The sequence below is a fragment of the Helicoverpa armigera genome, chromosome 29 (assembly GCF_030705265.1).
Source record: "Helicoverpa armigera isolate CAAS_96S chromosome 29, ASM3070526v1, whole genome shotgun sequence".
NCBI classification, from domain to species: domain Eukaryota; kingdom Metazoa; phylum Arthropoda; class Insecta; order Lepidoptera; family Noctuidae; genus Helicoverpa; species Helicoverpa armigera.
The window spans coordinates 2459325-2484480 of record NC_087148.1 but is presented as its reverse complement, the minus strand read 5'-3'; the positions used below and the strand labels follow the sequence as shown (position 1 = coordinate 2484480).

The window sequence follows — 25156 nt, the reverse complement described above, 5'->3', positions numbered from 1 at the left end:
TAGAAAAATAGCAAGAATAACTTCCTACACTATAAATCTATTCAAGAACTAGGGACATTTACTCATATAAGGTAAGAAATGTGTCTAGTTTTTATCCTACATCTACTTAAGAGGATGTGGCGTCAAAGTTTTTTATATAATTAGTTAGTTAATAAAACTACAATAATAATGAAAAACAACGTTATCTAAGTGTCTGCAGTCTTAAGTTTATCTTGAAAACTAAACAAAATGTTCATATGAGGAGATAATGTAGAATTTGTCAAGAATATATGACTAAATTGCTTGTTTTCATAAATTACTCATTTCTGTCAGCAGTTTCACCCGTCTGCAAAGGAAACCTCCTCGTCACTCACAAGGATAAAAGTAGCATATATAACTTTCCTCTATAAATGAGCTATGTATCACTGAAAGATTTTTATAGGTGTGACCAGAGAGCGCATTCTAACAAACATACTCTTCAGCTTTATAATTTTTCAATTCAATACTATCGTAAGGCTATTTTTAGTTATCATCATCATCATCGTCCCACTGCTGGGCACAGGCCTCCTCTCAAAGGAACGATTGAGCGTTAATTTATAGAGTACGTGTAATTTTCAATCTTTTACTTTTTTACACAAACACCATAACCCTTCAAGGAAACGCACGATGACACAAACCGACCACAAACCAAAAAAAAGAACTATCAATTACAAAAAACCAGTTCTTCCATAAACACAAACTCCCAGGTCTGAATTACATCACAGTTCCAAACAAAACCAGTTAGTGTGTCAATTATGTGACCTTCGCATGAGGTCTGACTGCCCACGTTGAGAAATTTCATTAATGCTTGTAGGAGTAGAGTAAGTGGGGGGGGACCTACGCGTCATGACGTCTTCAGGGTTAATCATGGAGAACCAAATGACTAGCGGAGATGTCATAACGGAAAATTTTCTAAGACAGTAGCGCGACAACATGCGGGTGCGAGGGGGACGAGGAACGTTACTCTCTCCGCTCTTATACGCCTTCTTTACCAAATTGTAATATTACCAATAAATCGTTGACAGTAGCTCAAAGAACCCGTAGTTCAATCTTAACTAATAGGTCATGTCCATCATACGTATAGTTATCGGCACGGATAATGAGCTCTCGGCGGAAGAGTGGGGATGGCTTTGCGCAACGTACACCTATGGCAATAAATCACTTCTGCGCATGTGAAGGTCAGGGCTCAATATCCTTGCCGATGTTTATATTTGACTAAGAAGGCGCCCGACCTACCTGCATTATGGCATCTCCGCCATCTTTCATTACTCCGTGAGGTTAAAGGACGTTGGGGTCGGTTATAGGTCATGGATATGTGGGACGGTTATCTCTCGTTTGGTATTGTGACCTTTTCAAGGACTTTGAAGTATGATAAGGTGGAATACTCATATTATAAAGCTGAAGAGTATTTTTGTTTCAATATGCTAATCTGAGGGAGTATTTGATTTTTTTTTTTTCAGTTTTAGATAGCCCATTTAATCGAGGAAGGGTATATCATTTTTATCAGGGTGCGGGGAGAGGTCTCCACGGGGCACAAGTAAAACCGATGGCATAAATAAGTTTACTTATGTTGAGAAAAAGCACGCTTGCCATTACTAGTTTTCGATTTTCTCGCAGACATAAAGACAAACACAACGGAGACTAAATAAGTTCTACAAGTGAAGTGACGTCATCTCTCATAAAGGATTGACAACAATTTTAAAAACCGAAATACGATCGTCAACATTATAACGTGCTTCTGCGCAACATATAAAAAAACAGCTGACTTCGGAATTTGAAACTAAGCTAAACAAATACGTGTATTAAACAGCTGACTGTCATAATCAGCTGTCTATGTCACAACAGAGCGATTGGACACGATTTGTTTAGGGTCCCGTACCAAAAGAGTTAAATTGGACTCACCATATTTTTTTTTTATTAATGACGTTAAAAATCATCAAATGACCCCTCCCGCTGTGGGTTAGCAGCGGTGAGGGAGTGTCAGTCCCTTACTGACTAAAAACCGTCGTGTTCCGTCGTAGGCCTTTTATGTACCAGGGCCGCGGTAACTCGCGCGAGCAATCCCGCAGCCCGACAAGAGGAATATAGGGGAGTCCCGGATTTTTGAAAGGCGAACGTGGGGCCGAAGTCATCACGCTGAAGCGTGAGACAACATTAATGAAATGGTGACACAAAACCGACAATTATCCCTGTATACACTATAGAAATGTACCCAAAGACAATTAAAAAGCAGGACCCAATTATTAAGAGTTCTCTGTCCGTCTGTCACCAGGCGGTATCTCATAGTACATAGTAAGAAACATGAAAGTTTCGCAGATGATGTAGGTATTTCTGTTGGAAAACTAGTTTTATAGATAATGGTACGGAACCCTTTCTGTGTGATTTCGACTTGCATTAGGCCGGTTTTTATTACAAATACTATAAGCCATCGTAAAATATTTAGTGGTATGTCAGAACAAATAAGATTTGGATGTTTATGGTGTTTCTGTTTTTTTTTCTCTTTGTTAAGGTCAATGTTGTTTTATTTAGACTAAATTGATTGCTTAAATTTAATGTGAGGTCAACTACGTTTTTGTGTAGAGTTTGGATTCTCAACTATGGGTATATTGACAGGGTCAATTAAAATAATTGATTGATTATTATAATGACTATGTCTTATGATTTTTGTACAAGTAGTTATTTTGATTTTCAGTTTTGTTTTGTTTTTTTATTAGATTTAAGTTAAATTTTTTTTTTTTTTTTGGTATGTGTAACTATTGTGAACACCACTATCGAATTGGCTTATAAACTGTAATGATAGTGTGTATGTTTTTAAATAAATAAATAATGTCTTGGAATTCTAAAAAAGTTCTAGTTACAGTAAACAGTTTTTGATTTCTGAATTTTTAAGCAGTGAGAAGAGAAACAATGACTAATGTTAAAAAAGTACGAATAAAATTAAACGCTGAACGTTAAAATCTAAAATCCTCCACTGTAGATGTCAAAGCCTAATATAATGATGGCAATATAACTAGGATATTAACATCTCTATATAAATCATATTTTATCTATGTATTAACTAATTAATTTTAATCGAGAGTAAAGGGTTAAGTGTACTGATTAACAAGATATCACGTTAAGTAGTTACAGATTAACCAAACGGCCCTCATGTCTTATGCTCACTTCCTTACACTACAGATGATCTCTCTATATAGGTACTTGTGTTCATTTACCGTGGATTTCAATAACATATCTGTTGGTTTGGGTACTAGAGATAGAACTTTGACATAATTTGTATGGGGCTATTTTAAGTTTATATGTCTAGTACCTGTGCCTGTACCTGTTATTTGAAGTGGGCTGAAAAACAGCACTTTTCGAACGTCAGGATTACATGAGACAGCCCTTCCCTATTCTTATTGGAATATATCCTTCCTGGAATCTGAAGTCAAAGCAGCTGTTGTTCAAGATAGTATAGATTTGAGCTAAAACGTGGTTGAATATAACTTATACGCTTCAGTGATATTGGCGTGAAAATATTTAGACTGGAAAACTAGATTGAGTATCCATTAAAAATACTTTTACTACAACACAGAATATTTTCAACAGGAAGAAATACGTATATGGTGAATTTCTTTAACCTATCCCTTGATTTTCAATTAGAGATTGAATTTTAACTTCAGCTTCATTTACCGAAATTATGTTAAATTTCTATAAAATTGTTAGCTTGGCTTTTTATAGAAATCCGCAATTATACAGAATATTTTGTCAACATAACTATCAAAGACACTAATATAAAAAAAAATTGCATTCTCCCATACTTGCATTACAAACCGCCTTTCTAAAACAACCACAAAACAAAACACAAGCACTGATCACTTTAACACAACACTATGCACTAGTTAATCGATTAACTTCATAAACTCGATTAATATTAAATTATTCGATTTTATTTTCATACGCGACGGACGCACGTCCTACCTCGGCCGTCCGTTTACCGACACTGAGGTACTTGATCGCGTTAGATTGTATACGACCGGTGTTGCTAGGGTTAGAAAATTATATGTAGGTTTTTTTTTGTTTGGTACAATTTTTGTAGAATATACGGGAGTGTCCTTCTCCGTGTGAGAGGAGGCATGAGCCCAGCAGTGGGACGATAAAGAGGCTGTAACAGTAATATGGGAGTGCAGTGTGAAGGGTAAATATGGTATTAGAGAGCTTTGTGACACCTATGTGGGGAAATGACAAATTATTGTTTCTCAATGAGTAAGCTGTTAAAATCAACTTCGTACGTTTAAACAAATATCACAATAAATTGATTTATATTTACTACGGGCTAAACTTTTTGTTAAGCACATGACAGATGTTAGCAAAGGAAGAGCAATTTTTCAGTAAACAAAAAAATTATGACATAGCTGCACGAAAAATGAAATTTTCTATAATTAAACAATCGGTCGTACTGAAAACCCGTTCCAAAATAAGTTATCATTACAACGTTTTTTACATCGTTAAGTTTCTTGCCAGTCCTTCTAAACGAAACATAAATACAAATGTGTAATATTTACTTGACCTCCTTAACCTTGACCGTAGTAATTTTAACTTTAAGTGTTTGTACATACTTATTATGGTAGTATATGACTTCAACCATTTATAATCCTGTTTAACTTTAAGCCTTTTTATATACATCCATATTAATTCCAACAATTCCACGAAATGAGTTCGTGTTTTTTACTTTTGTTTTTTTTTTTACAATCAATCATTAAGCTTTGCTTATGTTATTTTTTTAACAAAACCATAACTTCAGACAACTATATTTAAACAAATAACAATATTAAACCCAAATTACCCATAGATAGCAGATTTACCAAGAAAAACAAATAATCGTACATTTTTTTTCCTTTCTAACCTGGCAACCCATTCCATCGGATCACACATTAATGTGTCATTAGAATCACAGTGGACGGATGTTCGCGGCTACGTGTTCCGACTTTCGACTGCACTTACATGGGAAATGCATGCCATGGGTGCATGGGATTGCCATAGAATCTTTGTTACTATGGTGTCTGTCTAGCCATTGTTTTTAATAGGGGTTAGTCTATACTATACATTTTATAAAAATAAAGAGTTTGGTTGAAAGCGCTTATCTCACAAACTACCGGGCTGATTTCAAAAATTATTTCAGTATCATCCTCCGAGCCTTTTTCCCAAACTACGTTGGGGTCGGCTTCCAGTCTAACCGGATGTAGCTGAGTACCAGTGCTTTACAAGGAGCGACTGCCCTATCTGACCCCCTCAACCCAGTTACCCGGGCAACCCAATAGCCCTTGGTTAGACTGGTGTCAGACTTACTGGCTTCTGACTACCCGTAACGACTGCCAAGGATGTTCAATGACAGCCGGGACCTACAGTTTAACGTGCCATCCGAAAAAAATATTTCAGTAAAAATAGCAATTTATCATGAAAGATTACAGGCTACTTCTTATCCAGGTGCGCATCCTGCATCTCCTCGGTTCCTGCATCTTGTCTTGACATCTCCCTAACTTAAAATCTACCCTTCAACCGCCCTCATCTTCCCAGGGCCGCTATAACTTTTCAACCATCCCTCTTAGATCACCCAAGGCCGCTATTTAATCAATCCTTCATAAGTTCATTGGCATAACGCAAAAAATTATCTGGAATTTTTCTATCTAGAATTTTCCATTCGAGTGTTCAATAGCAGATTTCGTCTGAGGGACGTCCTTTAGGCAGAATGTTGACCCAAAGGTCGTTGGGTAACTTTGATACTGAAAGTACGTGTAATATCAGAAATATAATGTACTCCGAAAAACATTAAAGTATGTACTTGAGTGGTAAGAAAATGTCATTGTAGATTTACGAAGGATTTCAATAACATATCTGTCTGTAGATTTGTTTACTGGGGGGTAGGAATTTGACATTGGCTTTACTGGAGGCTGAAGTCAAAATTCTATTACCAGTACCTAAGCAAATAATGATTATTCTTATTCAAGTGTGTATTAAACTTTATAAAAATATTCTTGAAGACGTAAAAATTAAAAAAAGAAACTTATACATTATGTATGCATATACAACTTAAAACTAATACAGTGCATCAAAAAATTGCTCCTTATCGCTGTCACTGGGTAATGTACCCAAAAGGCTGGCAGCAATAAAAGACGTAAAAAAGTATGCAAATCAACTGACTAGACAGATATATTGGGAACCACAGATTTGAAGATTGATGCGATAGCCTCACTTTAAATACTGTATACTTGAAGTAGTTCCTCTCAAAACTTCGGGCAACTGTAGACCACTATTACTTTAAAATGTTAATCCTAATTGTACACAAAACTCGTCCACCGTAACCGCTTGACATACTTTATCAGCCACGCCTAGTTTAATATCCAGATTTATGCATTAAACCGTACAATATAGTATGATGATCATATTACCTCTGATACTGGGACATACGATATGACACGAATATCGATATTTGTAATGTAGAATTAGTCATACTGGTGTTTACTTACAAATTAACTGAGAGCTGTAGTTTTATTTGTTTGACATCATCATCTGCCTAGTATTTTCCAAATATGTTGGGGTCGGCTTCTAGTCTAAGCAGCTAAGTACCAGTTTTTTGACATGGAGCGACTGCCTATCTGATGTCCTCAACCCAAGTTATCAGGGCAAACTGATACCCCTTGCTAAGACTGATGGTCGGGTTATGTGGCTTCTGACTACCCGTAACGACTGCCAAGGATGTTCAAATGACAGCCGGGACCCATCAATTTAACTTGCCTTACGAGAGATGATAATTAGAGATACCACTCAAATTATTTCTGGCAGTCTATCGTTTTATTCTAAGAATTATAAGTGTTTCGCTAGAATGTGGTGACTAGGCCATCGGTCTTCAAAAGGATATTTTCAAGAATTTAGACTACCATTGGGACATATTACCCATCTTCATTCCTTTTTCGTATAAAGCGCAAATTATGCCCGAATTTTTGGAGTTGCCAACAGTTAATGAATTTAATGAATGACCTGATCCTGGTCAATGGGCTTAATTATAGTGCCTAATTAGATGGATTAGACTTATATGGCAAGGATTTGAATACTGTTTGGTAATTTGTGAGAATATGCAATGAAAATTCTCAATGCAGGTGTCTTTATAGGAATACCTAGGTGTCTTTAAAGGCATAATTACTTACATTTGATTTATTGGGCCTGTGATGCAGGTTTTGGGCATGAACGTGGACGCATATAGTGGAAGAGGAAGACCAAAGAAACGATGGATGGATTGTGTGAAAGTCGATATGGTTAGAAAGAATGTTGCTTTTGAGATGACGGCAGATAGAAGAGTATGGAAGGAGAAAACATGCTGCGACGACCGAAATAAAATAGGGATAGGATGGTGATCATGATTATATTCGTCAACTGTCACACCTTCTTTTAAAGCAGGCATATAAAAATATTGCTTAAGAAGCGATAATAAAGTTATTTTTACAGTGAAAACATTTCAAAATGGCTGTGAAATTTTAAGGTAAAGTAAGAGCGTCTTTTGACGTGCCAAGAGCTTCAAGTGTTGCTTTTTCTTAAGTACGCTTGCGTCTTAAGAAAAGTTGAGGGTAAGCTCGTAAAATTCATGAGAATTTCTAGATTTATTTTTAGAATCAGTACTTGATGAAGATGTCTTGAAAAATTAATAATGTTTTGTTGTGGTAAGATACACGTCATTATCTGCCAAGCCTTTTCCGAACTATGTGGTAACTATATTGACTTCCATGTAGTTGAGTACCAGTGTTTTTCAAGGAGTGTCTGCCTTTCTGATCTCCCCAGCCTAGTGACCTAAGCAAACCTACAACCCTTGGTAAGACTAGTTGTTGGACTTGCTGGTTTTTAACTGCCAAAGATGTTAAAATAATAGCCGGGACTCAAATTTTTAGATGTCTTCCGAAACAGGAAGGATCTCGTAAGGACAAGATTGTCACCCGTCTACGGACAACGGTGCCAAAGTTGTACCCATCATCGATTGATCCATGCAGCTGATAACTTAGCCACAAATTCCCTGCTACACTACAAAGATGGCCCAAAATGATCATTTTTACACCACAAATTCTTCAATAAACGCATTAATAATAGCGCAAATAATGCAATAATCTCAGTAGAGCATTGGAGCGCCAATTTTTCGCTCAGTTCGTCGCGAGCTATGCCGACTGCAGTATGCAGTGGCTATGCATTTCATTGTGTTCAGAAGGCGGGCGGTTTAAAGGAAATCTCTTTGCATAATTTAAGAAGATAAGTCAAATATTTGAGATTTACTCCTCTGTAGAAAATCGAGATTTTGTCTTTACAATCTCTCTAAGATGTTGAGATTTTGAGATAATCATTTTATTCTTTATTTACATGTATATACCTATATCTTATGTATATACGCAAAGTAATAGTGGATGTCAGTAACCTAAGCATCTCTCCGTGGATTTGCATTACAATTCTTTCTCAAGTAAAGCTAATCCAAAGATAGATAGGTAGACAGGGGCCCGATTCTCCTAAGTTAATAATGTCAAAATCGAATAGAAAACGAATCGCAATATGATCGCAATAGCAGTTTTAACCATATCGGGCATTCTGCTACTAATAAAAGACCAATCGTATTCGATTGACATTTGATTGGTGTAAGATTGGTCTGCTATTTTGGTGATTTTGGTCTATACGGTAGTTTGCTGTACAATCATTTTGCAATCGTAAATCATTTGCAGACAAAACGATTCATTATTGAATGACAGAAAAGGATAAAAACGTTTATTTCAAAGAAAAAATAGCGGAATGCCACATACGCTTCAATCGTAATCGATTGGATCTCAGTCGAATCGAGTCGAACGTGAATCGTATGGCGCTTAAGTAAAATTATGAGAATCGGGCCCCAGGTTGCAATCTAACGTCAGACTACAATTTATCAATGATACATTATTAGGCAACTTCAGAGAGGCTTAATTATTTGAAGAGAGCTGCAAATTCAGTCTGATTGATTTCTGAAATGTGACGACGTCCATAAATATTGACATTTGAAGATAATTCTGCCAATTGTAATTGTGGTTTGTATCACACGGGCCTTTGATAACAATGGCCTTGCAGGTGGGCCTTGGATACCTCCTTAATTTTGGAAAAACATTTTTGAGAAACACATGTATACTTGCTTTTAGTTCCTATTTCATTTAGATTTTTTCGAAGTTCATTACCTTTTTAAGAATACCATATATTTATTTTTCCTAAGTATCTACTTGGAACTTAATGCTATAAAAAATGCGTGAAAATATAACTCACCCGATCCGAAATAGCTTCTTCCATTTTTCCGCGCTTCAAACCAGGCGCGCGAATAACATTCGCTGGTGGCGCCACCACGGAACTAGTTTGCGTCGCGCCCCCGCCATTCCCACTGCCAACCGGTATGAAACCGGCCTCCATGGCAATATCAGGTACTAAGCATCGCCGCTACTCAACAACAGATGGCGCTGTACGCAATCCCGCACAAAACAAAACAGTCCATCACACGACAGATGTCGCTGTATCAAACTTTTGGCACTCGCGATGTAATTTAAACCATTTTTTGTAGAAAAAAACTAATTAAACACACACTAATTTGCACTTAAAAACCACTTATTCAATTCACTGTATGCAATAATGGACGTATTTGGAGTCACTAGCCATTTTTGAGGAACTAGATATTTTTGAGCACAGCACTTTGTAAAACACGACTTTTGAGCATTAATATATGAACGGAATGCGTTTTTCGACACTTAAACCACTTTAAACACTTATTTTTTTATATTTATATGCTTTTTATTTTATTTTTCTCATGTTTTTTCTCTCAAAATTCACATCGTACGCGAGTCTGCGGGACGGCGGTTGATATTTTTCTGCAACTCGGATTGTGCCGTCCTACTCGTCGCCATATCTGCGAAAGAGAGGGAAGACAGTGAGTCGATTGACAAAACAACATTTAAATATCACAGGTTATTTTACGTTAAAGGCGTAGGGTAGAATACATAATTATTAGCTTGTATTTATCCTTTTTATGAATGGAAAAATTTACTATTGTCGTATAAAAACATATGACTGAATATTGGAGAACATTAGTTCGTAGTTTCCTCATACTACATGAATAGTGTCAATGTTTTTATATTACTAAATGGGTTAATTAAAATCTAATTAAGAAGCATTGCGTAAAATGTTGACCCGAAAATAAGAACTACTAGTGAGCTCATTTATACTTCAAAAGAAATTAAATCAAGAGAAGTCTTGGTAACATCGCTTTGAATAATAAAATACTACGATCTAAAATAACAAAACATAAAAACAAAATTACACAAACACACTACAACAAATATACCTGTAGTATGCAAATCTATACTAATATAATAATCTATACTAATACATTTTGTTTTTGTTTCTTTGTAGGCCTCGAACCTACTGAACCGACTTGAAAAATTCTTTCACTGTCAAAAACTAAACTCTTCCCGAGTTGCATAGACTATATTTTATCCCAGTACGGTCGTCGGTCAGTGATTCCCACGGGACGCTGTTGAAAAATCCAGTATTGTTTGAAATTACATTAAGTAGATGGTAAATAAAAACGCAAAAGTGAAAAGCAATAAAAGTTCCAATAGGAATTTATTTCCTGACTGATAATAGCTATCTCGAGATAAGAGTTTATGCGTCCAATTTTAGATGACGGCCGGTGCATTGCACTTGCATAGCGGCCTGACCTATTGAAAAACGATACGTTATGAAAGCAATGAATATTTCTAATATAAAAAGGTTGAATATAGGGACCATAGCAATAAAAACCGACCAAGTGCGAGTCGGACTCGCGCATGAAGGGTAACCACATGTACCAGAGCAAAAATGAGCAAAAAAAAACACGTTTGTTGTACGAGAGCCCTTCTAGTTTTCAGTATTTGTTGTTATAGTGGCAACAGAAATACATCATCTGTGAAAATTTTAACTCTCTGACTATCACGGTTCATGAGATACAGCTTGGTGACAGACGAACGGACGGACAGAGGCGCGAAAACAATCGGGTTCCGTTTTACCCTTTGGGTACGGCATCCTAAAAATGATATCTTCATAAAAAATATCGTCAAAAATATAAGTCCAACAACAGTGACTGCTACCTTACTTAAAAACGTAATATTATCATACAAGGTCAATACAATTATCACGATGAGAATTTTCGCATAAAATATAGGAAATAATAAAGGATTAACACCTATTTACGTTTTTGCGTACTATCGATAAAAACATCCGAGGTTTTTCTATCAATGAATCGATCTATTATTGGCATGATAAATCATCTATAAATGTATCTATGTACTGGTAATATAATAAAGAGGAAACATTTTTCTGTCTGTTTGTTTGTACCCAAAAGGCTTCGAAACTTCTGAACCCATTTTAAAAATTCTTTCACTGTTGGAAAGCTACACTGTTCCCGAGCAACATAGGCTATATTTTATCCCGGTACGGGCAGAAGTTCCAACGGGACGCGGGTGAAACCGCGGGAAAACAGCTAGTTATCTTTAATAACATGTATTGTAAAGCTGAAGAGTTTGTTTGAACGCGCTACTGGTATATTTAAATTTTCTATAAATAGTATATTTATAGAAAAGGGTTATAGGCTTTTTATCCATATTTTCCACAAAACGCGTTTGAAACATAAAAGTCGAACATAAAAGTCATTTGCATACGATTTTACAGGTATTTAAAAGCGAAAGTAACTTCAAGTTTTGTTTTTTAGTTCAATTAAGGTAAATACCATATTGAACTTTCCATTTCGAAGGTTTGCAGTCAAATGTCAGGTAGTTCCACTCGATTTTTGCTTAATGGTTGACTTTTCTACTCGTTCATCGGTTCACAATCGGTTTCACAGACAGATCCAAATAGCGAACGAAAAATATCCAGGGCTACTGTTTCAGGCTTATTTAAAACAGATTACTCAGAAGCGGATTAGAGAAAGCCCTGAAACTAATTTTAATACTTTTGATCCATTGCCTATTACTTAAATATATTTTGCTAATTAACCTTCAGTTTAAATGATATTTTGGTCCCTTCAAATATTTTAAAGAGGTGACAATCTAAAATAACTTCTCACTAACCCGATATTAACATATTATAAAGGTCACAGGTACATTAATATGCAGGTATTTTTATATCTCGATTTAATACACTTTGCTACAAAAGTCGATATACAAGTCTAATTTACATACGTATGTTAAAAATACGTCGCCCTTCGTGTACAGAATATTATTAGGTATTTTTCACATTTTTTTTTACAATTCTTCCCTAAAATAAAAACGGCATAAAAAATGCGACCCAGGTTTCGAAAGGGGATAAATCTACCTTTGTGTTGGTTAAAAAGCTCACGAATGTTCGTTCAGTTATTTTTGTGTTTATCGCGAGCAGACAGACAGAAGAAGGAAGACGCTGGATGCAGGTCGCCTCCAACAGGTATCTGTGGAGATCTAAGGGGGAGGCTTATGTTCAGCAGTGGACGTCCTATGGCTAAGATGATGATGATGAGACAGACAGATGGAGAGGACAGGATAGAATGAAAAAAGCTGCGAATAGCAGAATGGTTTCAAATTTATGCCGATGACGACCAAACAACCAATACGGTTGACGACACTACACGCGTAGCCAAGCAACCATACAGGTTACGCAACCAAACAAAACATTAAAGACAATATTTGCATATGGAGTAACGGACGATACTGTGAAAATTGCAAAATATACGCAAGAACCGCTACAACAAATTCCTTGGTACCTAGTATGTAGATGTTTTATCTCGGGACAGCGGTTGAGACATACTTGTGTGTACCTACATGTACATGCCGCTATAAGTACATGCCCATTACCCAGCTATAACCAAATAAGATAGTTCAATGTGTAATGTGAATGTGAACACACAACACAACTATGTCTCACTCTCTTCGCTAGATAAAACATCATAGCAATAAATAAATTAGTATTACCGTGCACATTCGTATTTGAGCCTAAGTTACGTTTTGGAAAAGCTAGCTGCCAACTGCACGTGCACGACTGCATGAAACCGACCGATGTCTCAGGGCGACTGCACGTGCTGCAGCCGTTTCAATCCAAAACGATTGCATGCAAATTCATAAAAACCAGTAGTGCTTCGGCACGTGAGGTCGGTAGTTGCAGTCGGCAACTCGCTTAGAAAAACGTAACTATCGATAAGTTGACCACCGTAGTTCAAGCCTACGAGTGCAGCCTTTTCATCATCTCACCTTTACGCCTTTCATTCGAATCGGGCATTTTAAAGTACTGGTACTCAGCTGTATGTGGCTGTATCCAGTTAGACTGGAAGCCGACCCCAACATAGTTGGGGAAAAGGCTCGGGAGATGATGAATCGAATCGGGCATTTTACTACGAAAGCGTAGCAAAGTCATAACATTATCATATTTCTCTACGATACAAACAAATACTCGAACAATTTAGAAACTCACACCCTCATTTCTTCGTGACAGAAACGATCATTCGATCATAACTCGATAAAGACAGATGGCATCAATGAATCGATTACTTGTAGCTAGTGATGCGCATCGATACTCGATAGAATATCGTTTACTTACGTACAACGTATTAGACGCTACCGTTTATATTTTTTTTTTTTTGTATGGTATTTAATCAACAAGATTATTAAAAAATACTTTATATAATGCATATTTTCCAAGGTATTTATAAATGGTTTATTAAGAAAATAGAACTGTTATTGTCTTTATATACTTGAATAAAAACATTTTTATTTATGTATTTATTTTCGTAAATATGGTATGTACCTTAATCAGCCTTTAGCTAGACAATACCTTCTAATTATTGTAAGTACCTACATATTTTGTATTATTATTTATTTAGACAACCAACCTTACTATAGTAGCAAAAATAGTATTATTGTGTGTGCAAAAAGCTATAATCACCAAAAATTACCAAAACTGTTCGCTTCTGCCAAAAACTCAAATTGGATCACGATAAACAAATTACTACTGATTGGAAAATTCGTATTACGGCTGCCGCATTCGACTCATTTAATTTCTCATGATTACTGGATATAGTTCCTTTTAGTTTTAAATACTAGCTGGTTCCCGTGGCATCACCTAGATCCCGAAGAAATTACTTCGCTCACAAGGATAAAGTCACCTATAAACATTTCTAGAAACTCACCTATACACTCCATTTTTTTTTCAGCAAAGCCGTTTTTGCTCAGAGAAAAAAAAGAACAATAAGTGTATTGATGCGGGCTGCCTAAGACCGGGATAGTTGGCGTGTGTTGGGAGAGGCCTAAGTTCAACAGAAGTCGGTAAATTTGCTGATATTATAGAACGGTGCAGGTAAAGCATAACAAGCAAACATATTATCATCATATAGAGTTATATAGCCTAAGATATAGGTACAAAGGTATTCTCAAGACAAACGTGACCAGCCACACATAAACATGTACATACAAATGAAGTAAATGTTTATATGTATTTATTATTTGGCATGCGGGTTTCCTCGACGTTATCCTGCACGCTTCCAACTTGATTAATTGTTATATTCAAATTGTGTAGCACGTCTGTTTGTGTGAGTGTATTGCTAATATTGACGAATACTATGTAAAGAGTAGGTATTGTAGGTTTTATTTTTCATTATAAGTTTAGGGAAATTTTCTGCTTCCCAGCTATTTTAGCTATATCGCCCATTCATGCAAGAGAACTAGGGACATTTCCCTTTTTAGCCTCAAGGCGTCCAGTGCTGAACAAAGGCTTTACTTTGCTCGATCTTTAGCAATTCGCATCCACTGCTTCCTGGCGCGCTAGGCCTTATCACCCGTCCATCCAGTAATTAAAGGAGAAAAAAAATAAGGAGTAAATTGTATAGGGAAATTTATCTATACTAACATTATAAGGCTAAAGAGTTTGTTTGAACGCGCTGATCTCAAGGACTATCGAACCGATTTGGAAAATTTTTCCAGTGAAAGAAATCCCATTAAAGAAGGCTATACTGTTGATCCAGTTGTACAGACCAATCCCAAAGAATGCATTTGAAACCGCCAACGGAAGCTGGTTAACCTTATAGATTCTAGTTTTACTAATGGCATTACACATTAAGACATTTCTAACCACGGCCGATGTCGCAGTATTACCTAAGTTGAAGGCTAATATTCAAATGACCAGCTACAACGATGACAACATGAGCATTTGCATTAGTTTTGCATATTCAAGACTGGTAGAACTAACTGTGGATTGTGGTGTGTCTGATACTGTCGTTGATTTTCAATGGCTTGGTGTTTAATGAAGGTAAATTAGTGTTCTTGTAATATTAGTATACTAGCAAACGATTTCCATCCATCCGGTTGTAATTTCTTTACACTACCAGATAAAAAGCCTATAAGGCTTCCTCGAAAAGTGATCTATCTAACACTGCAAGTTTTGAAAATTGATTCAATAGATCCTGAATGAATACAGTGCTTGTCACAGAAAAATGTCGGAATCACAAGGCACTACACCCAAAATAGAACCTAAGGTAGCCCTAGCTAGATAATAAATTGAAACACTCTTATTAGAATATAGTCCCTAAAATAATTTCTAAGCCTCAAAACGAGTCATCCTACTTGTAAGTTCTCAGCATAATAAGATCGTTAGACGAAAATCTTATACCAAAAATTTTTAGTAGGCTTGCTAACGAGAGCAAAACTCGAGACAAATTTCCTGAAGCAATATGGATCTAATAACTATTCCTGGCAGCGGCGGCCCTAGCCATTGCGAGGCTACGTGCGGCAGGTCTATGCGAGGCCCTTTGTCCTACGTGAAAAGTCTGTTGTGAGCTAGGAGTTATTTTCTTGTTAATAAAAGGACTTACAAGCGGCGCTACCTTCTAGGTTCGGCTAAAAAAGGATGAAAAAAAATATAAGAAGTGGAAAATAAAGCGCCCGCGAGCGTAGCGAGCGCAAAAATATTTGAGGTTTGGGTCCCAAAAGCACCTCAAGGTGAAGTCGCGAGCGCAGCGAGCGCGAAAATTTTTGAGTTTTGTGACATAAAAGTACTCTAATTATGTTAGAATGAACGGTACTTACAAGCGAACAGCCGCGAGCGTAGCGAGCGCGAAAATTTTTGAGTTTTGGGACATAAAAGTACTCTAATCATGTTAGAATGAACGGTACTGACAAGCAAACAGCCGCGAGCGTAGCGAGCGCGAATATTTTTGAGTTTTGGGACATAAAAGTACTCTAATCATGTTAGAAAGAACGGGACTGACAAGCGAAAACCCGCGAGCGCAGCGAGCGCGAAAATTTTTGAGTTTTGGGACATAAAAGTACTCTAATAATGTTAGAATGAACGGTACTGACAAGCGAACAGCCGCGAGCGTAGCGAGCGCGAAAATTTTTGAGTTTTGGGACATAAAAGTACTCCAATCATGTTAGAATGAAGGGCACTGCCAAGCGAACAGCCGCGAGCGTAGCGAGCGCGAAAATTTTTGAGTTTTGGGACATAAAAGTACTCTAATCATGTTAGAATGAACGGTACTGACAAGCGAACAGCCGCGAGCGCAGCGAGCGCGAAAATTTTTGAGTTTTGGGACATAAAAGTACTCTAATCATGTTAGAATGAACTGTACTGACAAGTGAACAGCCGCGAACGTAGCGAGCGCGAATTTTTAAAATTGTTTGTTTAAGGACTCTCAAATTAAACTCGGAATTAAGCACAAATAAAAAGAATCCGTGACCGGATCGAGAGCCAGTTGTTTTTGTTACGTTGGTAGTCCAATTTTTTTGTTAAATTGAGAACTCAAAAAGTAAACGCAGAATGAATAAGAAATAAATAAAGAAAAATATTTTTTTTCTTGGACCAGATATATATATGTATTTTTTAATTATATTTTTTTTTATATTAGTGTGGGTTGTAGCGCGAGGCCCCCCCAAGCGCGAGGCCCTGTGCGATGGCACAGTTCGCACACCCCTAGGGCCGCCACTGATTCCTGGCATCTTTCCAGAGAGATATGATGGAAAATTCAGAAAAACAAACTCATATCGGAATTGGGACATAACATGTTATTCAAAGGCATGTCTTTTATATATCTTAGGTCCGAACTCTATCAAATATCAAAGCGGGCAAAATTTCTTTACTCAAATATCTCGTCTTTGCCCACTTGGATCCCTGAGCGAAGAAATTGTAAGGTAGATTAAAAACTTCTCCACTCTGCTTTGGTGCATTCTAGGCTATACTAGTATTTGCCTACGAATTCGACAACAGTAAGTTTGCCTACTGCATTTAAGAACAAAAACTTTCTTATGCTTAGAAAGTTTTTTTTGCAGTTTTAGTAGTCTAAGGGTGCGTCCACATCTGGCGAATGTGCCGCGAATGCGCAGCTCGCAAGCCGTTTGCGACCTGCCCGCGACCTGCGCGCGTGCAGTCACTGCAATAGCTTGGTGCGCCTCTTTAGCGCAACTCATGCAAGGCTCGTATAGAGCGCGCGATCTGCGCGCACTCAGTTCTCGCCCTTACAGTTCCGTTTATTATTTAATAAAGAGCGCGTCGCGCGCCGCCTGCGCGCTGATCGCGTGCGGCGCTTAGGTCGCGCGCGAACTGCGCGCGGGCGGCGCAGAAGCGGCGCACGAACAAAAATGCAAGCGCGCAGCTCGCGGGCAGGTCGCAAACGGCTCGCGAGCTGCACATTCGCCAGATGTGGACGCACCCTTAGCAATAAAGAGCACTAAAAATAGCCATCAACTAAAGAATAAACTGCCAATTTACTTAAATATTTTGTTTTTTGACTTATATGAAAAACCTGAATCCGATGAAAATATCTTAAAGATTCATATTGGAAACAAAGTAACATGGTGACAAAGTAAACTAAACCTTACCTTCGAAGCTAAAATAACAGAATTTTATGTTAAAGAAAACATAACAACAATGGCTGACCCGTAGTTAAAAGTTTAAGCGTTTGTTCAGGGCAAACATTGCAATAAAATGGGAGTTCAGGGTGAACTGACTGCAAGTCATTAGTTGGAAAGGTTAGAGAAGTTGCAAGGTTTTTTCATTTTCGCAAATGAGGAGTGGTAGAAAACTTTATGGCGATTCCAAATATCGTATCTTTCATTCTTTTGAAGGTATGGCAGCGATGGAGGTTGCGAGTGTTTTGAACTAAGAAACTAGTGGCTAGCCTCTATAAAGTTTATCGAGAACACAAATATCACATGTTCTACAAGAAAACATATTGGCAATATTTGTTATTCAGCAATAAGGGTGACAGAGTTTTCTGATAAACCATATTTTATTTTTCGCATAAGTTTCAACTAATTTCTTTTTTTTTGTTTTGTTTTCAGCTATAATCTTATGTCGTCAGGGTATAAGAATTTAGAAATAAGACAATCCTTGTAGGAAAAAGGAGATCTCAACTCTACTCAGGGAGCCAAGTAATAGTTGAAATATTCAAAGCATAACATTGCCAGCATTGTTTCAACCGACCAACTTTGAATATACGAATAGTTTGCAAAAAGTTCATCCAGAAAGTTGACGACTGCTGTCAACTGAGTTTTGAAATACCTGCGGTTTCTCCAGTTGCGAAATTCAACATTTTCAGCTGTGGACTATGTTTTTTTTTTCATACCTATCTATTTTTATGTTATCTATTTTTTGCTATTCATGCAAAATGACATTAGGTATGTATTTTTTGAATATTTTTAAAGATTAGGCACGTGACATTATGTATTTTGTTTGTATATTTAAGAAAACTAAATAACATTTATGTATTTTATTTTTTAAAAGGTCATTGTATATACAAATAAGTAGGTGTCTATTATCTACATAGCAGTGCAAACAGGTGTTAAATTCGGCTAAAATAAGAAGCATAATTTATTTTTTTCTTAATAAATAGGATCAAAATAATAAGCTATCAAGAGTTACTTATAATATTTTTGCATCTCGGTGCCTAAGAAGAAACAAATAATAAACATTTATTTACCAGAATATGACTGTTTAATAACAAACACTAAACTACATTATTTACGCTGTCGCTATAGTCATTGCGAACGAAAAATCGAGAAAAATATTATTTTCTCAAAGCATCTAATACAACGACATTGACGAGAACGCAGTCACAGAACGGAAACTGTCAACCTCATCACGCTCCAATTAATATGCAATGACATTGCCGCTACGGGAGCAACCATTTTTATTTATTAAAAAGGTATCAAGTTCACGGACTCTTGTAGTATTTAGACTGACATATATTTTTTTAGGCTAATTCATCTTTTTTTTTTAATGTTGGGGTCATCTTCCAGTTTGAAAGATTGCCAGTGTTTCATATGGAACGACCGCCTATCAGACCTCCCCAAACCATACAAAGCTATCGCGTTAGCTTTGCATGATTGGATTTTAAAATTGCTAATTATTTCTCCAAGGAGAGTCAGAATGCCAAGGAGCAGGGCCAAGGCCTGCCGGGGCTGCGGGATTGTTCGAAAGAGTTACCACGGCCCTGGTACATGATGGGCTTAAGAAGGAATATGGTAGATTTTAGCCAGTAAGTGCCTGACACTCCCTCACGCTGATAATCCACATTGGAAGGAATCCACATTTGATGATTTCCCATAAAAAAAAAATTGTAGGAGGATGATGAAAGCATTTTTAATATGGTGCTTGCTGCACAGAGTACATAAAGTAGGTACAGTAAACATTAACTCAATTTGAAGATCAAAGAACAACAAAGGATTATACGAGACAGTTCCAAGAAGCCACACCCAAAATTAATATGATTTTTTCGATTACCGACCTACCGTCAAATGGAGCATGTCCTGAACAATGCAGCTGTACCAAATTATCCGTGGAGAAACGATTCTAAACACTCGGTTACAGATAATCGATTGTGCATTTATATTTGTGTGTATCAACGTGCTTGTAATTTTTGACAGATTACTCTGCTGCTCTGAAGATGGGTACTTCTGACTTCGGGCCATTCAAATTATATGAAAACTCTGAGATGGCTGTTAAGAAGGTAACAGACTTCACGCTAATCAGAATCATCCTCCGAGCTTTTTCCCAACTATGTTGGGGTCGGCATCCAGTCTAACCGGATCATGCTAATCAGAATAAAGAAGAAAAAAAAAGAGTGAGGCGTCAAAATAGCTGATGTCAGAGAGTGAAAGTTATTTGAAAAGAAGGTCTTTTTACGGTAGGCAATACTTATGATGACGTCTTCGGAAGAGTTACCGCGGCACAAACACACAAATGGCTCCAGAAGGAACAAAGGCGTGCTTTATTCAATCATGGTCTGACAGTCTCTTCTGCTGCACCCTCAGTGGAAGGGGTCATCATATGATACGAAGAAGGAACGCCTGTCATTGATCATCATCACATCTATTAACTGACGAACTGACGACCGACTGAAAGTGACTAAATTCTGAACCAAGACTGAAAAAACATAACCCTTTTCGGCAGCCAGGTAAAAAGACCTAAAAATCCCTTTGATTCATCAATAGCTCAATAAATAAATGCCATGACAAACCCTTATACTATCTCCAATACATTCGTGACTAACTGGACTTGGACGCCTGCCAACCCACAATTAAGTCCTGACATATCCTAACAAACTTATTATGCTGTCGCCAAACTAAAATCCTCATTTTATATCCTAGAAATCCAGCTGGGAATAGCAGCAAAATTAACTTTGTTTTGACAGCTCTTTAATGTACTAATACTACAAATTCCAACTTTAAAACATAGCAAAAGAGTTGAAAATTGTTTGACATAAAGACAATGGTAATCCACCTTGCCCAGACCAATTTTACAAGCCAATTTAGACTTTCAATATACATCAATAGAGTTGAAAATAGCCTGCAGCGAATTTACACGTAGTCCATTATTCCACAATTCCTGAAAGCTCGCTTTTCCTTTGACAAATACGCTAAAACGAAGTGCAAAGCTAAATTGGTTTCTATCATCCTATTAGTGGCAATGCAAGGGAGTTTGTGTTCTAATTGCATGGTCGTAAGGGTCATTTTCGCATGTGTATTGTTAAGGTTTACTTAAGTTCACTAATGGGGCTTTAAAGTATCATTGTTATAAGCATATTATGACATTAGGAGGCTTGTCATGTTCCTGAAAGGGTTGTCGTATACAATGTTTCTAAAATAACATCTCTTTTATTTTCAAGTCTTAGAAGCATGGATTTGTTTGTGTATGTGTCAAATGCCTAAAGATAGTCTCATCATCATCTACCAAGCCTTTTTTTCATACTGAGGTTGTTTTCCAGTCGAACTCGTCGTTATACACCGTTCGTTATACCAGTGTTTTGCAAAAGTAAACAATGACCAACAGCTTAGCAATCCATGTTACGAAGAAGAAAAAAGAATAATGTCTTTCAAAAATTGCATCTACTGTCTGTCCGTTTTTTGGTGCAGTATACAATTCTCATCATCCTCCGAGTCTTTTCCCCAACTATGTTGGGGTCGGCTTCCAGTATACAATTCTGTGAGTCAGAAAATTTAATGCTGTCAACTACACAAAACATTCGGTACCCCTATACCTTTTCATCTTTTGTTTTTTAGCTATTTTGTGTCAAAAAAATAACCTATCATTCTTGCATGGTTCATGTTTTCCCTCCATATTTTGCCATAAAACCCATGACAATAAACTGCCGTATACCACTGAACGTGAATAAAGTGATACAACCAGGTCATATCAGCGAAAACTTTTCGGCAATTTTCAACCGTACCTGGTACGCCCCTTGCAGACAATAAAAGCAGTTAACTATTGACAAGGGATAGGTCTTTATTGGCACAATAAGGTAGGTATTTATTTATATGAGTTAAGGAAGCTAAGAGCACGCCTTTGTCCAAGGGACGAACTTTAACAGGCAAGAAGCGTGTGTCATCATCATCATCAGCCTATCGCAGTCCACTGCTGGACATAGGCCTCTCCAAGTGCACGCCACTGAGATCGATTTTCGGCTTCTCGCATCCGGCGTGTGTGAGGCCGTCAAATTATAATAAAGTTGTGTCCTATTAGAAGTACGTCTGGTGTCTTAATTATACTTATTATTGTACTTACTAGTAAAGCTGAAGAGTTTGCTTATTCGATTTTACACGCCAATCTCAAAAACCAATGGATTGAAAATCTCTTAATTGTTTTATAGAATCAGAAACGAGTATTTGTTGGTAAGTTTTTTTTATTATTTATTTATATTATATATATTAAGGATTCCTTGTAATCTGAATGAAAGTTATTATTTTTATTATAGAGGAAGGCTATAGATTAATTATTTTTTAATCGAATGCGCGAAGTATTCGAATAATTAGTATGTTTGAAGGGATATAAGTATGTAAGCTATAACCTCAAATAGGGCACAATCTTAAAGAATTCAAAGAAATTGCAAACAGCATGATGTCGCGGAATTACTTCCATAAAAAAACCATTGTCGGTTTTCATTGAACGGAATCTAAACATACAGGAAAAACAAAGAAGAACAATGACCGGTATGATTTATGGGAAATGAAGAATTTACAATTTTCAACATTGTAGGGTGGAAGAGCACGTGCCTAAGTCAAAGCCATAACAAGGTTAAGCAACCCTTGGCGCGGTTGGTCCGTGGATGGGTGACCGTCTTGACGTAACAAGTTCTTCCGTGTTTCGGAAGGCATGATAGATTTTTCAATTGTCAATATTATATTCATGACAATTCTAAAACAAGAGTCGTATTAAATGTATGATGAATAACATACCACATACACAACTCCTATTTTCTATGCTATGTAAAATTAAAATCACCGCAATCCAAGTCGCTCGATTACCTTTGAACAAAAAAAAAACATAATTAAAACCCTGTTTTCTTTGTAGAAAAAATAAATACACATAGCATAACATCAAAAATTTTAAAAAATAACATATTAAGAAGTGTACCATTTAACTATAACATTACCCAAACCATAACATGCCGTATATTTTTTTTTTTTAACGGCTTCAAAAATCATCAAATGACCCCTCCCGCTGTGGGTTAGCAGCGGTGAGGGAGTGTCAGACTCTTACTGACTAAAAACTGTCGCCTTCCGTCGTAGGCCTTTTATGTACCAGGGCCGCGGTATCTCTTTCGAACATGCCGTATACTTGCCGCCCATTGGCCAAATTGGCGATTTGACAACTGAAATTTTTTCATACCGTGTCGTAATATGTAAATGGTGCAACTCGCCGTAAGACCTATTTCAGTCCATGGAATTTCACTAAACAATTCTCGAAAACATTTTCGGCTGGCATTGAACACCTTTAGCAGTCGTTACGGGTGGTCGGAAGCCAGTAAGTCTGACAACCAGTCTTACCAAGGGATATTGAGTTGCCCGGGTAACTGGGTTGAGGAGTTCAGATAGGCAGTCGCTCCTTGTGGCACACTGGTACCCAGCTGCACCCGGTTAGACTGGTGGCCGACCACAACATAGTTGGGAAAAGGCTTGGGAGATAAAGAATTTCCGAAGACATTTTCAAGTAATATTTAAACTAGACCTTCTGAATGACACCTTCTAAGGAACGCCATAGACAAAGGTCATTGACACAGTCGCCATAATACTTTGCAATCGATTCGAGGCAGACAACGTTGTAGTATTATTTTTATTTCAAGTTCCTCATGTCTAAGTAGTCTTCATTATGGGATCTTTTCGGCACCTGACTGGTAAAAATGTATTGATGTGGAATCGTGTATTATCTATATGTATACAGTTATCGGCACGGATATTGAGCCCTGACCTTCACCTGCGCAGAAGCGATTTACTGCCTTATTGCCTTATACGTACGGGTGCGCAAAGCGATCCCCACTCTTCCGCCGAGAGCCCAATATCCGTGCCAATGTAATATATTTAAAGAGTAAACCCTTGTTTGTTTGTTCGTTTGCACCGAATCCGAAGACTAAAGAAACTAATAAAGATTTAAAAACAAAAACTACTGTTTTACAAGCTATCCTCGGGACATAGGCTATATTTTATCCGGGTACGGCAAGTAGTTTCCATTAGACGCGAGTGGAACCGCGGGAAACAGCCAGTAATAAATAAAAAGTTTTCGTGTTTCAAAAGTTTGACAAACAATAGATTGGAAATAACCTTTAAAACAGAACCAATTCCATTCAAAGATTCTTGTACCAAATCGACAGATAAGCGTTAAATTAAAATATCAAGTGAAAGTCTTTCTATAACTTAACTATAGCCAATCGCCGTCAACTTTCAACTTAGCCTGAGTCAATAATTAAATCTTACATCTTAAAAATATTACGCTCTAGCTTCTGTCAGCGGTTTCACTCGCGTCCCGAGGTACCTACTTCCTGCAGATGGATTAAACGGGAAGAGGGTAAAATCACGGGGTTGCTGTTCCCCGTGATTTTACCCTCTTCCCTAAGTTAATAATCTTGTTTGCCAGCTTGCCTGCAGGATTTGTTCCGGTGCTAAAGGCGACTGAAGATGCTCAGACATAGACCCAGACATCACCTAACTGGGCCGGAGCAAAGAAGATTTTCAACGACCAAAAAAATTTTTCCTTTAGGGATAGTAATGTGAGAAAAGAGTGGGTGAAGACGAAATCTTTGATTAACGAATATTGTAATCCTAAACGCCTTACTCTAGCTTCAGACTGTGTACATTTAATTATGACCACAAGATCGTCTAAAAATAACATACACCCATTAATAAATTACACAAGTAAACACTGCAGTAAAAAGCCACCGAAACCGCGAGCTAAGCCACTATTTATATAAAACATTTCGTATGCAAGCGACAAACAAACACACAGTCTCGTAAACACGAGAGCGCTATGGCAGAGTTCTTTTACATTTTTAATGCTTCAACTTTATAGTAGACCACGGTATATGCGATGTTTTTATCGCTTTGTATAGCTGTAAAAATGTGAGCTGCAAGCTCCTAGGATATAAAGAGAACCCGGAAAAAAGCTGTTGTTTAAAAATGCAGGACATTTGTAAATTGGCTGCTCTTTTCTTAAAAAAATAAGGAGATTCCCACTTTTAGATTTATTCATCGACTATTCCACTGGATTCTCTAGGTAGAGTATCAGAAAAAAATACATAATTTAAGTATACAGTTCGGGAAAACAACGTCCGAATACAGAATCAATAATCAACTTTCTT

At 37.1% G+C, this 25156-nt stretch overlaps 1 protein-coding gene across 3 annotated transcripts in view; it reads right to left on the bottom strand.

The window, feature by feature from the left end:
- The window catches only part of LOC110377737 (mitogen-activated protein kinase-binding protein 1), a 138720-nt gene that overhangs the window by 78291 nt on the left and 35273 nt on the right, over window positions 1-25156 (bottom strand). For all 3 annotated transcript variants that reach the window (XM_064042750.1, XM_064042753.1, XM_064042752.1), the window contains exon 2: window positions 9313-9943. In XM_064042750.1, the coding sequence (XP_063898820.1) occupies window positions 9313-9453 (141 nt within the window). In that variant the 5' untranslated portion in view covers window positions 9454-9943. The remainder of the gene's footprint in view (window positions 1-9312; window positions 9944-25156) is intronic.